At 45.0% G+C, this 17,926-nt stretch overlaps 1 protein-coding gene across 1 annotated transcript in view; it reads left to right on the top strand.

The window, feature by feature from the left end:
* The first annotated feature begins 2,759 nt into the window (after positions 1–2,759).
* C3H3orf20 (chromosome 3 C3orf20 homolog) overlaps positions 2,760–17,926 on the top strand; it is a 45,224-nt gene continuing 30,057 nt past the window's right edge. The window contains 6 exon segments of the mRNA XM_036182827.1: positions 2,760–3,985; positions 5,063–5,203; positions 12,469–12,585; positions 13,600–13,608; positions 13,962–14,091; positions 14,946–15,215. Coding sequence (XP_036038720.1) covers positions 3,514–3,985; positions 5,063–5,203; positions 12,469–12,585; positions 13,600–13,608; positions 13,962–14,091; positions 14,946–15,215 — 1,139 coding nt within the window. The 5' untranslated portion in view covers positions 2,760–3,513.

Here is a 17,926-nt window from a genome sequence, read left to right as displayed (position 1 = left end):
AATCCAACCCCTGTGATACTTCTGTCAGCAAGCCTACATCTCCTAAAGGTTCCCATAACTTATTCCAAAATAGTGACACCAATCCAGGACCAAGTGTTGGAATATATGAGCCTGGGACATTTCTCATTTAAACCACCATGCCCATCAAGTCCAATTACTGTTGCTGGTATATGCATGGATGTGGGTGCATCAGGTGGTACAGAGGCACCATACCAGTGGCCATATTTTCAAACAAACATGACTTCTTCCTCCAGTAGCCATTAAGTGCCAATATCTCCTAAAGGGATAGGAAGGACCACATAATTCATGATTCCATTTATATCAAATGCCCAGAAAAGGCAAACATGGGGTACTGGGAGATAGCTTAGTTGATATCTTGCTTGTTGTGTGTAGCCAGAAGTTTTCCTGGTCCCACCTGGCTTGCAGCCGCTCAGACCCAAATAAATACACATACGCTTATAGTAATTGAAAGTGTTTGGCCTAATGGCAGGCTTCTTACTAGCTAGATCTTACATCTTAAATTAACCCATTTCTATAAATCTATACTTTGCCACATGGCTTGTGCCTTACCGGTATCTGTACATCTTGTTTCTCATGGTGGCAGCTGGCAGCATCTCCTGACTCAGCCTTCTGCTTCCCAGAATTCTTCTCTCTCCTTATCCCACCTACACAATACTTCCTGCCTGGATACTGGTCAATCAGCATTTTATTTTCAATCAATCAGAGCAACACCTTCACAGCATACAGAAAGACATTCCCAGCAGTTGTGCAAGCGTGAGGGCCTGAATTTGACCCTCAGTACCATATTTGCCATGTGTGGTAGTTTGTTTTGTAATACCAGTACTGGGGAGAGACAGATTCCTGGGACTCACTGACCATCTGGTCTAGCCTATAAGTGACTCACAGGCTCCTGTAAGAAACTCTGCCTGAAAAAAAAGAAGTGTGTGGCTCTTCAGAAACAATACCCAAGATTGATCTCTAGTCTCTACATGCTTGCATGAACATGCACATAAATGTATATATACACATACATAAAAAATAAGGGGCAAATCTGGGGCTGGAAAGATGTCTCAGTGGTTAACAACATTTGCTGCTCTTCCAGTGGACCCAAGATCAGTTTATAACACCAATGAAAGGCAACTTACAACTGTCTGTAACTTCAGTTCCAAGGGAATCCCATGCCTCTGGCCTCTGCAGGCATCTGCACTAATTAGGTACACTTAAGTAAAATCATTAAAAAATCTTAAAAACAGATAAGACAGGCTAGATGAACTACGCTAAAATAAATAGTAATATTGGCCGCATTTCTGAAAATATGACACAAAAATGGTGTGGGTGTTATAGCTCAGTAAGCCTGTTTGAAAAATCATCTTTCATCTATTTGTATGGCATGTCTTTGTAATTAACATCAAATGATTGGAACTAGTTAGGAGGATGGGGGAGAAGTTTCCCAATCAGTTAACATTGCAAGGATTTCAGGGATTGCTTAGTTATCTTCTTTTCTTCATTTGAATCCTAAGTGGAGGAGGAGGAGGAGAAAGAGGAAGGTGGGATGGTGAGGGTGATGGGAGAAGAAATGTCATCGTCATCATCATCTGCCCTGTACAGTTAGGGTCAGACCTCTTTGATATACTGCCCTAATCCCAGAGATTCTGAGTGGTGTCTTTGTTCTGTGGACTGACCATTTCAGAACAAATCTATTTTTCTGAGTCTGCAAAGCTGAAAAATGGCAATGCAGAGGTCAGCAGACACAGGAAGCCACTTTGTCTTCAATTCTGTAGAATGTTAAGAGCTTTGTCCTATTGGACTCTTGCTGCTTGGGAACTTTATTCCTGATAGATGGGCAAAAATAACTCAAAGGCTGGGGAGAAGTGGTATAGTGTTTGCAAAAGCCTCCATGCTTTGACTCTAGGATAGACATCTCCCAATCCAGAGCTCTGGTCCTCATCAGCAACTTAGGAGAGAGAAAAGTCTTCTCATGACAGGTTGTGCACAGCTAGTGGGTCTGGACCTTCTCTGCAAGTGCTACAGGTGTGCGCTTGAGGAGCTGTCCTGGAATGGTCCTGGAACTTGGGGGTGGTCCTCAAGATCAGAGCTTGAAAAGGGGAAGAGGACTGCCTGTGTGGAAAAGTGGTGGTCAGGATGGAAAGTGGAAAAAGAGATAGCTGGTCAGCTGCACTCACTGCTGGTGCAGCCAGCAGCCTGCCCTCTGCTCTTGTGGTTAATCACGGCAAACATGCTGGATTGGCTTCTGGATAGATGGCAGAGATGAGCCAGCACTACAGAGAGATGCTGGAAAGGCCATGAGAGGAAAGGAAATCCCGCTTGAGCTTCCTTCAAATGGACAGTCTCGCATGTTGCCCTCCTGTGCAGGTTCATATCCTCATGAAGGCCCTTAGAAATAAGCAGGCATTGTTGAGCATTGTTCTTGTTCAGCATAAGGGCCAAAGGAGGATTTATGTTTTCATAGATGTGTTATAGGCTAAACCCAACACACACACACACACACACACACACACACACACACACACACACACACCCCTACCTCACCCATGCTTACTTGAACACTAAGAGCCCTCAAGCAGCTCTGTTAAAGAAGGAAAATGCTTGCCTTTAATCCCAGCACTGGGAGGCAGAGGCAGGCGTGGATCTCTGTGAGTTGGAGGCCAGCCTGGTCTACAGAGCAAGATCCAGGACAGGCACCAAAGCTGCACAAAGAAACCCTGTCTAAAAAAAGGTGGGAGGAGGGTAATGCTTCCCACAGTCCATTAAGGTAAGGGTTTGCATTTTTCACACTGTAACCTCTTGGCAGTTGTGTTACATCAATTGCATCCTTTTAACAGTGCATTTTCCAATTGTTGCTGTCCTAAACTTGGTGGAATGTGGCCTGTAGTATCAGATATTGAACTGTGGGGTTGCATTGTCCTTTATGCTTTGCCACCTGGGCTAGGTTGTATGTGTTGAGTAATCCAATGCCCATCCCAGATTTGTGACCAGGAGCTCCCATGTCCCTTGTCTCTGGAGAGAGCCAATGGCATCCTTTTGTTTTTGCAGGCTTTTATCAGTAGACCACAGGCAGATCTTCCACCCTCAGGTCACTAACTACAAAAGGTTTGGTGAGACTTTCCTCCTTGCCCTGGCTCTTTTGTTCATCTAGGTACTCAGTTTCTGTGACCCTCTCTGGAACTTCTCTGGGCCCATCCTCAGCAGCAGGCCTGTCCCAATGTAATTCACTCATTGCTGTTCCTGGAAAGATGAGGGAAGGTAACAATGCTTTGTTCTAGCATGGAAAAATGACCAGCAACTCCCTTATCCTTCTGAGACAAACTGCTGGCTCGATGACCTGTGATGGTTATTTCTGCATGTGCACTCCATCTTTTCCCAAGGCTTCTCTGTAGGTAAGAGCTTCTGACCCTAGTCACTTCACTTCTCAGACTGCTGAGTCTTTACAGCTGAAGGTCCCTCTCCTCTGAGATGGACAGTATCACCTAGCAGTATGCTTGCCCAGACGACATGAACCAGATCAAAAGTAACCGAGAACTGTTCCTACAATACTCAGCCACAGCCCCCAAACTGCTGGCCCACGTCTCCAAACTCCTCATTGTCTGCCGAAACGCAGGCATTTCCATCCCAAAAGGCATCAGGAATATCTTTGAGTTCACCTGGGAAGAGCTCATCAGCGACCCTGCTGTGCCCACCCCATCTGACATCCAGGATCTGGTAATCACCTTTGGGGCTCCTACAGTGGTGCTTGCAGAGGTGATCCCAGTGCAGACCCCCGTGCAGAAGAAGCCAGCTCCACCACCACCACCCCCAATACTGCTCACAGCCACCAGCGGGGGCAAGCACTCATCCCCCACCCCTGCCTCTGCTCGACTGGTTCCCCCTGGCCAAGATACCCTGCACAAGTTCCAGCGGCAGTCCATCCACCTGTTGACAGAGCTGCTTTCCCTGAAGATGAAGGCCATGGTGGAGTCTGCCTCTGGTAAGGCTGCTCACAGATTCCCCTCCATTTCTACACAGGTGTGTGTGTGTGTGTGTGTGTGTGTGTGTGTGTGTGTGTGTGTGTGAGAGAGAGAGAGAGAGAGAGAGAGAGAGAGAGAGAGAGAGAGAGAGAGTTGAGAATCCACAATCCACAATCTAAAATACTCTGCAGTCTGAGAATGTTGAGTGCTCACATAATGCCACAGAACGTTCCACAGCTGATGATGCACGATGATTTGCATGTAAGACAATCTTCAGTCTGCATACAGGGTACACATGAAACATCAGAGAATTCCATGTCTTTGAGTCCATCCTCAGATATCTCAGTATGTATAGGAAGACATTCCCAAACCTCAATCTCCCCAAAGCCCCACACTCTTTTAGCCCTAGCAATGGGTAAGGGGTACTTAACCTGTATAGGTGTGCACTAGGAATGGGAGTGGTGGCCATGGGTCTGCTGCAAGAGCAGTGCTTCCCTTCTTCCCTGCCCGGTACCCTCCTTTTGCACCCTCTGCATTCCCACTTCCTCCCAGTCACCCATCTCTGGAGTGCCCACTTGAAAGTTAGCAGTGGTGGCAGTGAGAAGTTCTAGATGCTGAAGGAAGAGTTTGGGGTGATGGTGCAGAGGTGGACAGAGCTGATTGAAGAGTGGAGACATAGAATTTGTGAATCAAGAGTTTGGTCCAGCCAATGGCAAGGAAATTTCTGAGCCCAGTGCCTCCAAACTGAGGGCATCATTCCAGGGTTGGAGAAGAACCTAAAGCAGTGTCAGCAGCAGCCTCTTGGAGGCCTCAGTGCTCAGCTATAGGCAGGCAGGCAGGCAGGCAGGCAGGCAGGCAGGGGGACTTCCCAGTACTGCCTGCTGGATCTTGAGCTCTCTACTCAAGATCCAGCAGGCATGTCTACTCAAGATGCAGTGTGCATGTAGGGAGCTCCTCATCCTTACATCATGAGTGAGTCTTCACCTTTCCTGGGCCTTCCTAGTTTTCCACTATTTCTGGACAATTTGCAAAGGTCGTTTTCTGGAAGAGTCATCCATGCCAGGAGAAAAACACTTTGTCTTTGCTCATTCCCTCAGCAGGTGCTAATCCTCTGGACATCACCAAGCGCTTTGTGGAGGCCAGCCAGCTCCTCCATCTCAATGCCAAGGAGATGGCCTTTGACTGCCTGATTGGCACTGTTGGAAAAAGCTGCTTACGTACAGCACAGCTGAGGAAAGGTGGGTGCCCTCCTGTAGGGAAAACGTGCAAACAGCCATCAGGAAGGTACTAGAAAGGCAAAAGCTACAGTTGGAATGCCAAAGCTCCCCCCGGGCTTAGTGGCTGTAGAGCAGCAGGAGCCATAGACGCCATGCTGCTGACAAGGAGGGCTCATCCACCTCTAGTGGAGGGCAGCCTAGATGTTTGTTGGTTGAAATGTCTGCACCTCACAACTCACGGAAAAAAACCCTTTTTCCGGTCCTTCTAGAGTATGCTTCTCAGTAGTCTATGGTAAAATTTCTAAAATTTCCAGACTGTTGCACACCAGCCTTTTAGTACACATGGTAAAGATGTCATAGCAATGATGTCACTACTCAGATCCTGGCACTCTATGTCTGAGCTCACCTGCTCATGGCATATGGGAACCAGCTCCCATCTGATGGCCACAACTCAGCCCCATGCATAAGAGCAGTCCTACAAGAATGCTTATTACAGAATCATTTGGAAAGGCAGAAAGATTGGAAAAAGCTGTCCATCAGTGATGAATAAATTATGGTCCATGCAGATACTGTTTCACAGTGAGCAACAAAAATGAATAAATCAAGCTGGGCATACAACCCACATCTGTCATCCTGGCACTCAGGTAGAGGCAGGAGAATTAGGAGTTGGAGATACTTCTCAGCTACATAATAAGTTCTAGGCCAGTCTGGGCTACATGAGACCCTGTACCCCTACCCTAAAGCATTAAGTGACTCAGAAGTGTAAGTAATTCTCGAAAAATATCATCTGGCAAAAGAAAAAGGTGTGAAAGGATGTGTTTGTGGTGATTTATTTAATAGTTTAATATAAGCAAAGAGATGTTCGTGAATGTATTATAAAGTACGGGTGTACAGAACAGGAGGAGAAACATTAGAGGTGATCTTTGGAGATGTGGAAGTAGGGGAACAAGATCAGCAATATCACAATTCACTCAAGTCAGCAGTTCAATGTTTGTCATATGACTCATTTCACCTACTTAGCTGTGTGTGTGAAGAGAACAGCTAAGTTCTGCCTACCTTCAAGTAAACCATACAGTACAAGTGACAACACCTCCATGCTGCTCATTTGATCCCAGTTTTTACCCAATACCAACATCATCCTGGACATCCACAGCAACCACCGTTATTCTTTCTATTCTTTTGAAGATTTAGATTTCACATGAGTGAGCTCTTCCAGCATTTATCTTTGGTGCCTGGCTTATTTCACTTAGTATAATGACCTCTAAACTCCTCTATTTTGGTGTAAATGGTGAGATTTCATTACTTCTTAAGACTAAATACTATCCCACTCTGTATCTGTATTGCATTTTCCTTATCTGTTCACCCACTGATGGATACTCAGGCTGATCCCATTTGGCTGTTGGGAGTTATGCTGAGGTGTACAGTTATACAGACATCTCTTTATGACACTGACTTCATTCCCTTTGGATACATACCTGCAAGTGGAGTTGTCATACATTAGTTCTATTTTTAAGTTTTTTCTTTTTTGTTCTGTTTGATACAGGGTCTTGCTATGTAGTCATTACTTTATAATTTTCCTGCCTTAGATTACAGGTGTGTGCCACTCTGTACAGCAATTTTAATTGTTCAGGGAATCTTTATTATGGCTGTATTCAGTTACAGTGCTACCACAATTATAAAACTCTTTCTTCCATTCCCCTCATTAGCATTGTTATTGTTTTTATTTTTGTTCATTATGATTATTTTGTTGTTTGTTTTTGAGACAGGGATTCACTGTGCAGCCCTGGCTGTCCTGGAACTCACTCTGTAGACCAGGCTGGCCTCAAACTCACAGAGATCCTCCTGCCTCTGCCTCCCGTGTCCTGAGATGAAAGGTGTGTGCCACCATCACCCGGTTATTGTTTCTATTTTTGGTAAAAGTCACAATATGATATTTCATTGTGGCTTTGATTTATGTTCTTCTGATGATTAATAACTTTAAACATTTTTCATATATTGTTGGCCATTTATATGTCTTTGGCAAATATCCATTCTGACCCTTGGTCCCTTTTTTCAATCAATTCCCCCTGTGATGTTTTCTATCTTCAGCTTGGTTTGTATACTCGTATTTATTTGAATGCTTAGCAGTACTGTCATTAGACCTCAGAACAAATTTAAAAGAAAAAATGTATTAACTTTATTTTATGTGCATTGGTGAGAGTCTCAGATTCCCTAGAACTGGAGCTATAGACAGTTGTGAGCTGCCCAGTGGGTGCTAGGAATTGAACCCGGGTCCTCTGGAAGAGCAGCCAGTACTCTTAACCACTGAGCCATTTCTCCAGCCCCCAGAACAAATCCTATACCCGTGCTCTGTTACCTTCAGTCAGCTACCATTACACTACTCCCTGCCACCAAGGCAGTGACTTTGTCAAGCTCTCCTGATGGTTGGGGGTTAAATACCTGATAATGACAGACACATCTAGAGCAAATCAGTTAAATAGTAAAATTCCATATCTAGGGGAAAAAACACATGGAAGTTAACAAAAGTGATGTGGAAATTCCATGAAAGCTGCTGGTGCATGCCGTGGTGGGATGAAGAAGGGATGAAGAAGTTTCAGGACAGTCAGGGCTACACAGAGATCTCACAACAGGGAAGGATGTCAGAGCAACCAAAAAGTTAGGAGTAAACAAGAAAGCCCTTAGATATTTTTGTCAAAGGCAGACCCATGTTTTCTTGCTTTACACAATTATTTAGGGAAAAGAAAATCAAACAAAAACTCAGTACACCATCTTAAATTTTGTAAGATTAGCACAACAAGGCATAGAATTAGTATCAACTAATTTGCTAAACAAGACAAAATAAGGCAATTTGGTAAGTTTTTAAGTTTCTTTTCCTAAGATTAACTTCCAGTTGGACATTTCTCTTTCTGAGGAAGAAGAAATAGAGGTGTCCTTTTTAAGGTATTTACTTGATGCCTAGTCTGAATTGGGTCAGCTAGGCCCTGGTGCCTCAAGTCCTCCAGTGTTGCTGTAAACACTGGGTGGAAAGATTGACACGGGGAGAGTTCTAGACTCTGTGTTCTATTTCAGGGCTTACACACTTCTGTGGGCTCCACACATTTTACATGAATGTGAGAGTGTATCAGAAGACCTCATAGGAGCCAGGCAAATCCTTGAGACTTTCCTACCTGAGTAAGGTTCAGCCAGTCGGCAGTGAGGGTGCAGAGACACAGCTGTTACTCTCAGCAGCCTGAGGCAGGGGATGCTTACAATGTTAGGGACCTCAACTCCGGCAGAACTGGGAATCAAGGCTGCTCAAAAGAGTTTCAGGACCAGCTGGTTTATGAATAAGCAGAGTTGGAAATTTTATTGGAGATATTTGAACACAATCTTAAGTATGAGGTTTAGAAGAAGAGAGCCAATAAGAAAGTAAGCCACACTCGGGTGTGTGTGTTGGGCTATGTGCTTTCCAAGGAATAGTAGGGGAAAATAAGATATATGCAAGCATGGACAGCGGTTCCTCAAGGGAGAGACACAATTGATTGTCTTAGTATTGGCCATATCTACCATTTGATGGCTCTCGAGTTACATCTCAAGAGATGACTACAGTTTTCCCCCCTTTTCTTATTCTTTTGATGAGATAGTGAGGGGGCTCCAACCATGCTAGGATGGGATTATAGCCCGAAGAGGTAAAACCAGAAGCCACTGTTATGTCCTTTCCCCATAAATGGGGTTTCTGATGAAGCCCCTAGAAAATTGCCACTTTACATCTGGGAGAGAGAAAGGCCTTGAGCAGGACGGTCACCTGTGCTAGAATTCTTGCTTTGCTGGTGGGAGGTTTCAACTTCATACTAGGATGCAGGGGTCCTCTTCCCATGTGACTAAAATTTTCCCTGCCCCAAACCAACCACAGAATTAAAAATATTTTTAAGGGGGCTAGAGATGGCTTGGCAGATAAGAGCACTGGCTGCTTTCTCATAATGACCCAGGTTCAGTTTCCAGCACCCACATGGCAGCTCACAACCACCTGTAACTCCAGTTCCAGGGGATCTGATGCCTTCTTGTCTCCATGAGCACCAGGCATGTATGTTGTATACAGATAGATACACATGCAGGCAAAATACATATATACATAAAATAATAATAAAAACTTAAAAATTACTTTTAAGATTTTGCCTTTGGCTGGGCAGTGGTGGCACATGCCTCTAACCCCAGCACTTGGGAGGAAGAGGCAGGCAGATTTCTGAGTTAGAGGTCAACCTGGCCTACAGAGTGAGTTCCAGGACAGCCAGGGCTACACAGAGAAACCCTGTCTTGGAAAAACAAATATTGCCTCTGTTTGGAGTACATTTCCCCTCTTTGCTTTTTCCTAAATAACACATGGCAGCCACTGGCATAACATTCATATTGTATTAAGTGTCAAGAGCCATCTGAGGATAATAAAATGTACTGGTTGGAGAGATAGCCCAATTAGTAAAGTACCTGAGTCAAATCACTAATAATACCAGTGCTCAGTGGGTAGAGAGGAGGAGCCCTGGGGCTTACTGGTCAATTCAGAGATTCTTGTCTCAATAACAAGATGAAGGGGACAGAGAGAGTTAGAGTACTTATTGCTCTTGCAGAGAACCTGAGTCCATCTACCAGCATCCATGTCAAATTCTTGTAACTCCAGTTCTCGGGGATCTGATACCTGTGGCCTCTGCAGGCACCAGCACTCAGGCATGCACGAGCACACATGTACACACACACACACACACACACACAGACACACAGAGAGAGAGAGAGAGAGAGAGAGAGAGAGAGAGAGAGAGAGGAACCAGTGTTCTGTGGATACTAAGGATGATTCTGTTCTAAGAAATAGTTCTTTTTTTTTTTTTTTTTTTTGAGCTGAGGATCCAACCCCAGGCCTTGTACTTGCTAGGCAAGCGCTCTACCACTGAGCTAAATCCCCAACCCTTTGAGAAATAATTCTTACTGTCTTTAAAAGATGTATTTCATCTCATGAAGTACTTTAAGCATATTTTCAGAATGACAGGCTTTTGTCCCCAAGATACAGACCTCCTGGATCCCTCAGAGCTTATGATTTATGGGGTGATAGTGAGAAGAGAGTTCAGCTGGACTGTGACCTGGAGCATCATTGTGTGTGTGTGTGTGTGGGGGAGCCCCTCCCGTCGTGGAGTTCACTCAGAAACTCTCACTGGCTGATGCTTGTTACCGATGTTCATCTCTCTCACTTTAAAATTTTATTTATTGCTATTGTATATGTGTTTATGATGTGTATATGTGGAGGTCAGAGGACAACTCTATGGAATCCATTCTCTCCTTCCATTGTTAGTCAGGTTCTGGGGATTGAACTCAGCTCATCAGGCTTCTGGTGTTTTTATCTACTGAGCTATCTCCCTAGCCTAAGGTAGTTTTCTCCTTTTAAAAAAAAGGGTTTTTTTTGGGGGGGGGTGTCAAAATAGTCAAATACAATGGAAGGAATGATCCATTTGTTTGTTTTGGGAAAGCATTCATTTGACTCAGGATTTTAATTAGCTAGATTTCCCAGTGCATTAAGTTCAAAGTATGATAGTTTGTTACAAAATTTGTGTTTTATTGGCTGCATTCTAGTAAGTATGCCTGGCGTATCTCTTTAAATCTAGCCAGAATATACCCTTTGCTAAGGTGACATTTCCATGGTCATAAGACTGCTTCCTGCTTGTCTTCCTGTCCTGACACTTGCCCTCCGGGCTTGTCACAGACAAACACAGGGCTGCTCCTTTATGTTCATCTGACAGTGACTTTACTGAGTAAAATATCCAAAAAGAAAACACTCTTGTTATCTTGGTTCATGTATACATGTTTTGATAGTATTGTATTTTCTCTCAGTTTCTGTTATATGGTCAATTGAAAATGTTTGCTATGGTGGCTGAGCGGTTTTCGTGTGAGTGGGGACAGATTTCCTCCAACACTCAAGTTCATATTTATCTAAGAGCTTAACCTCATATGCTTTTTGCTCCTACTTCTATATGCAACTGTATGCTCATCACTTTTTCCTTCTGGTGTATTGATTAAGATTAATTTCCCAGGTGAGAGATTAGTAGGGCAGAGGGTCACAGTCTGTGCATAACTTCTATGTGATTTTTCTCTACATGGACAGGTTGACCAGTATTAGTTCTTACTCATTTTTCTTGTTTGAACTAGAGTATAAGGTACTGAAAGCTGTTTTTATTTTAATACCTGAAACGTTAGCAAAAGTGATTGATCTTGTATTTTGATCATCCACGGTGGAGGCTCTGTTTATAGTCTTTGTCTACTTAATGAGGTTGAGTTTACCATTTTCTTTATGAATTTGAGTATGTTGAGTAAATTTCTGAGCATTGTCCAACACTGGTTTCATGCCAAACTAGTAACATAACTGTATCTGGGGAAATAACAAGTGAATGAGGCAGTGGGCTTCATATAAGATTGTAACTAGGACTACAGATAGATATCCTACAGAGACCACTTGTGCTCTTCCCTTTGGCTGCCAGACTACTGACATAATGAACCCCAAAGAATTGGGATTGGCCCAGGAGTCTCATGCTTGGGAAGGGAAAGACTTGGGCCTTGTTGATAATCAGTGGGGAAACTCGTCTCCAAGGAAGAGATTTCACACAGAGTGAATAACTGGCAGGACATAGCTCAGAAGCAATGTTTAGTCAGTATTGGGCAGGACTGCTTAGTAATATATAACTCTTGTCCTCTCTTTACACCTGAGCCTCATGTAGTACCAAGAAGATGGACTTGTGGGTTGGCAGAGGTTGGTGGACCTCTTTATGTATTCCTCTTCCCAATGTGGCCAAGGGTACTACATTAGAACTAAGCAGTCACCTATCAGGTGGTGTCACAGAAGACAGTGTGACACTGTTGGAAGAACATCTGATTCCCGTGCATTAGATAAGGGAGAGCACACTCTCATTCCTTCCTCCTTGCTGCCTAGCTTTGTCCACACTTATTGCCACACTGACATTTGCATTTGCCCTTAGAAGAATTCACCTTGTGCTTGGTTTCTGCTTCTTATATAAGTGTGAGAGGCTCTTCACCCTTAAGAGGCTGGGGCAGGGAAATCTGTAAAGGGAGTCCTAAAATGTCACTTGCTATTCTGAGCTCACCTGTACATCTAGAAGTCTCCTCAGAAGACTTCCTGGTTGGTTATGACTACAGGTAACTTCGTAATATCTGGCCCACTATCTTGTTTAAACAAAAAAAACCCCTATATTACATGTTTGCAATTGAACTGAAATTTTAAGAGATGGTAAAGAAGATTCATTCTTCTTTCCTAGAATCTACCACGAACATTTCTGCCATTGGAGTGAGCACACCTTATCAGCTGGTCTACCAGACTTCCACAGCCTGTCTGAGCTTCTCCCTCTCCACAGGAAAGGAAGTCAAGAAGAAAGGTAAGAAAGACAGTAGTGTTTCCAGCCAGACACATACACACTCTCTCTCTGCCCCCCTGCCTCTCTCTCTCTGTCTCTCTCTCTCTCTCTCTCTCTCTCTCTCTCTGTGTCTCTCTCTCTCTGTGTGTGTGTGTGTCTGTGTCTCTCTCTGTCTCTCTGTCTCTCTGTCTCTGTCTCTGTCTCTCTCTCTCTCTCTCTCTCTCTCTCTCTCTCTCTTTCTCTCAGTGGGGGCATTATACACACACCCCTATCTTTGGTGATGGTGGATTGGGAGGAGAAATGAATGACTGGATCTGCATCTAGCCTGTGCAGTTAATGGCATGGTTAGATCTTATGTCTAATAGAAGGGTGTTCAGCTCACTGAGATTCAGCAGCCTGTGACACGGATCCTTACAAGCACCCCAGAGCTACAGCACATCCAGTCACTGCAATCAGAATTGCATTCCGTTCCCATGTGTGTTCTCCACACAATCCATTCCCTCAACCCAGACAATATCTGTGAGTGAGACAGCTCTGTCCAGCCATACCATCAGTGGGGAAATAGTTGTATTTGTATCCCAAACTTAGCAGGCTCCAGTCCTGTGTTCCATAAGGGGCTACTATGTGTGGGCAGAAAGCAAAGCCACAGGACTCCCCTGACCTGTTGAGAAAGGCCCACACAGAAAGGCCCTCGGTTTATAGTCTTTGCCTACTTAATGAGTTTACCATTTTCTTTATGAATTTGAGTGTGTGTGTGTGTGTGTGTGTGTGTGTGTGAGAGAGAGAGAGAGAGAGAGAGAGAGAGAGAGAGAGATTTGTCTTTCACAAGAGGGAACTTTAGGAAAGACAGTAGGTGGGGGAAAGAAGCTCCAAGGGGAAGGTTTGGTGGAGGGGCCTGCTGGGAGTAAGAGAGGCCTCAGGACCTTCCACCCACCCTACCAACTATGATGACGGTATGGACTAGACAGACAGGGAGGGAGGATTGGGTAGTGAAGGAGGGCAGGGTTGACTCATTTTCCCCTCTGATTCCCACAGACACTGGAGGTAAGGCTGGAAGTTGAGAAGCTTGAAGCCAAGTCTTCACCCCTCCCGGCTGCCTGTGTGACTTGCTTTCCTCATGCTTCGCTCTCTTTGGTAAAGGGGACTGGTTATAGGGAACTGTGGAGGCATCAGCATTAAGCCCCACTTCATTGCTATTGTTGCTGTTCATCACTGTGTTCCGCAGTCTCTGATGTACCTTTAATTATTGACTGGCTGAGTTAGCAGCCAATGATCCCCATTGCTGCAGAGCACAAAAGATCCTCCTAACATGTTCTGCAGCCCTCCTCCAGGAGAATGTGATGCTCAAGAACTCACCTCTAAAGCCCACCATATTTCATCCTCACCTCTAACTACAGGCAAAAAGGCTATAGATGACATCACATCCCCACTCCCTCGAGTTCGAACCCCTCCTGAAAGCATCATCTTCGAGATCCAGGACCCCTGCCCTGAGGCCCGGGAAAAGCTGCAGGATATGTGTCGCCACATGTGAGTGCCTAGCTATGGGGATGGCATCCACAGGACTTGGATAAAAGGATAGATGGGGTCACAGCAGTAAGTGCACTCCCCATGTCAGTCCAGCTGTGTCCTTCACACACACACACACACACACACACACACACACACACACACACACACACAAGTCCATGGTCCTTCCAATTTACAGATAAGAAAAGTAAAGCAGTTCCTGAACTCACCCAGCTCTGTCAGCCCAACTCCTGTTCAATGCTCTCTGCCTCTGCAACTTCCTCCTTCACCCAAGGAAGTCCTTTGTGTGGCTCCTGGCAATTCATAGGCTTTGTGCCCTAAGTGGTACTTTTTTGGCCTGATTTGCTAAGTATTCAAGAAAAATAAATCTCCCCAAACAAAATATTTCACCCATATAGGTGATCCATAATATATTATTTGGGGACACTGTGAGGCCTAGCAGAAACCCATTTCTCTAAGGGTCTAGCTCATAAAGATTAAAACCATTTCACACCTAAGTCATATATATCTCCTGGGATCCCTGGGCTAGGGAACCTCTAGAAGGAGCCCACCTGGAAATTCAGGATGGGAGAGTGAGGGAATAGTCTGTCTCCAGCTGCTCCAGAGTTCCCTCTGTGCATAGCTCCATTCCATAGGTCCAGACAGACATTCAGACAGAGCTGGCCTTTCCCAGGCATTTTCCTATTTCCTCCTAAATATACTACCTTTGCATATGAGGAAGAACAGGAAGGGGATGATACTTCAAGACAAGGGGACTTGGGTGGGAGACGTAGATGCTGGGAAGGGGCTGTAGAAAACCTCTCTGGAGAGTGAGAACCGAGCGCCTAGAAGATGCGTTCATCTCCTTCCCACAGAGAAGCCGAAAGGATCTTGTGGAGAGGGAGGAATATCTCCTGCCCCATGATTTTACGCAACTACAGGGCAAAGATATCCTCTCATTTAATGTTGGCCTCCAAGGGGGACATTCACCATCCTCCCACTGCGGGGACTCAGATTACTACTTCCACTCCTCACCAGCCTTCCAGCCACCATGCTCACGCGGGCCGCCATTCTCAAGAGTGGAAGGGGCCCAAGAAGCCCATCAAGCTGCATTACACTTTCTATGATGGCTCTTCCTTCATTTAATATCCTTTTGATGGGTGTTGCTCTTTCTCCCTAACTCAGCTCCAGAGAACTAGGGCTTGAAACAGCTAACTGTTCAATGGGGATTCTTGGTCAACTAGAGAGGCCTGGTGAGGATGCTCCAGGGGTAAGTGTTGGTTGGTCCAGGTCAAGCTCTGGAGGGACTAAGTTCAGAGTTTAAGTACAAGTTCAGTGTAGTTCAGATCAGCAGGAGTATATCAAGCCCCTGATTGTCTGTGTAGGTGGGCCCCTGCCTTTAGGACTCTGCCAGGAGAGAAGAAGCTACAGACAGGGTGGTTCATTTCCAGCTGAGAGAAAAAGTGAGGTGTCCCTAAATGTTTTGGAGGATGATTCCTGGACCCTTATTCACTAGTTGTGTCCTGTGGTCCTTGCACTTCACCTCCAAGGTCAAGTGCTTGGAATCTAAGCACTCATCCCATTTGCTGCACATCTGTTTGTTCTGCAGCTGAGGTCTGCCTTGGTGTGGCTGAATGTGAATGTTGGGGGCAAAAGTGGCAGAAGAGGACGTATTTCCCATACAGATCCGAAGGCCCATGGACCCTCTTCCTAGGAATATGCACGTGTGTGGAGATCCACACACATGCAAATTGTGAGCTGCAGCTGCAGGGAACTTATGGCTAATGGAAAACTGCCTTTCTGCCTGGGCTTGAACTCTAGCTCAGGAAAACTCAGATGCTGAAAAGGCAGATCCCTTCAGAGGGTGAGCCCGAGGTTTGTGCATGCCTTGGTAGGTTGAGTTGGTTGATTTTTCTACTCACAGAGATGTAACAAGTAGCTATTAGGTATGGTAGCTCATTAGAATGAACTGGATAGACCATTCATGATAGCCTCAGAGAGAGAAACTTTAGTTTGATTGCCATCTTCTAAAATTAGGAAAGGAAGTTAAATTTGACCATAAGGGTAAAAAAGAGAGATCCCTGTGGAAAACATGGAGGTAGAAAGTCCCCTCAGACACTGTGCCTTTTAGGCATCTCTCACTTGTTCCCTTCCCAGCATCTTCTAGAGCTACACCAGATCCAGATGCCCAGCCTTAAGGCAATGTGAACTCTGAATCCATTGGAGGTAAAGCACTTATTCCAGGTTCTGAGCCACATTGATTTCAAGGATGGGATACACAGAGCCATCTAGTTCTACTCTTTTGTTGTAGAAACAGGGAAACTGAGCCCCAAAGAGGCAGTGTGACCTACTGTCACAAAGGAAACTTGGTGGCAAAGCCTCAAAAGAAAAAGGCCTTTTGTGCCTCTGTTTTGGTCCTCTCTCAGATACCAATGTTATGCCCTTAAAGATTATTCTGCATAGTAGAAAGCATGAAAGGGAGACTTGGAAGGGCCCTGGGCTCTCAGATCTTCTCCCATTGGAGCAGAGGGCCAGTGTCTGAACTATTTCAGCTACTTTCCTGGGACCATGGCACCAAACAGACTTACTTAGCAACAGCCTCCTCACTTTGTTCCACCTCCTCTTGACTGAACTGGGGATTCATGATTTAAGTGTCAAATCAAAGAAGTCTCATTGTTTCTCTGCCCATAAGATGAATCCATTCTTCACATCCTCCCAGCCCTGCCTCTCCTGCTTCCAATACAGAAGAAGCAAACTCCTTCCAAGGCAGCTGCTACTTGAGAAGGCTGTGGTGTTCCTTTACCCCATATTTCTGATTCTTCACTGCATTAACCAGGTTCAACACTGTGTTTACAAGTTAGCTTTCTAGCAATGGGACCACAAGAGGGTTGCCTTGGATCTTCGTTCCTACCTGTCCCAGAATTCTGAGGTGCCCTGTGTGGAACCACCTCAAACCTCTTGTCCATTGCTGCAGAACACTTGACTTCTACTCCAATAGTGATGACATCTTGATGATTAGTCCATTTTCTCCTTGGGAGTTACAGGGGCCAGGTTCACTTATTTTCCATAGTCATTGCTTGTCTGGTTAGTGTGACAAAATACCACACCGGGAATTCTGGGATGGAAGAGTTTATTTTGGCCCTCAGTTTGAAGGTATGTAAGGTATGGTGGCAGATGTGTGAAGTGGTTGATTACATGAATCACAGCCAGGAAACAGATGAATGCCAGTGCTCTGCTTGCTTTTTCCTTTTATCCAGTCCTGGGACCCTGGCCCATAGAATGGTGCTGCCCACATTCAGTATAGGTCTTCCTACCTCAGTTAAACCCCCTCTTTGAGGAAATGCCCTCACAGACACCCCAGAGGCATGTCTCCTTCATAATCCTAAATATCATGAAGTTGACAGCCACATTAGCCATCACAGTGACCCTGTACACATTATTCAATCTGTGTGCCTCACTTCTCTTAGTTACATGATGAGTGAGCTGGATCCAGTAGTCTTAAAGAAGTTCTGTTTCACTGTGTTCAAAGGCTAAGGTGCACCAACCAGCTGTTGGATCCCTCCTGAGTGAAGCATGTTTAGAAAGCTTTTCTTCACCTCTTGGCTTCTTCAGAACTCTGGCTTTAGCCACCAACTCTGTTTTTACACACAGAGCTCAGATAAAAATGATAGGTCTTTGTTCATGGTGGCCAAGTTGGCTAATTGCAAACTATAGCTGATTTGGACCTCCTGGTACAGCCCTCAGAACCAGTTCTGTGTTCATGTCACCATTCTTCGCAGAAATCAGCTGGAATCCCCTGGTTTGGACTTGTGCTTTCCTGATGACAGTGATGCTGAACAACTTTTCATTTGCTTCT

The sequence above is a fragment of the Onychomys torridus genome, chromosome 3 (assembly GCF_903995425.1).
Source record: "Onychomys torridus chromosome 3, mOncTor1.1, whole genome shotgun sequence".
NCBI lineage: Eukaryota > Metazoa > Chordata > Mammalia > Rodentia > Cricetidae > Onychomys > Onychomys torridus.
Note: the sequence above shows the minus strand (reverse complement) of the source record. Positions and strands in the feature narration are given on the sequence as shown.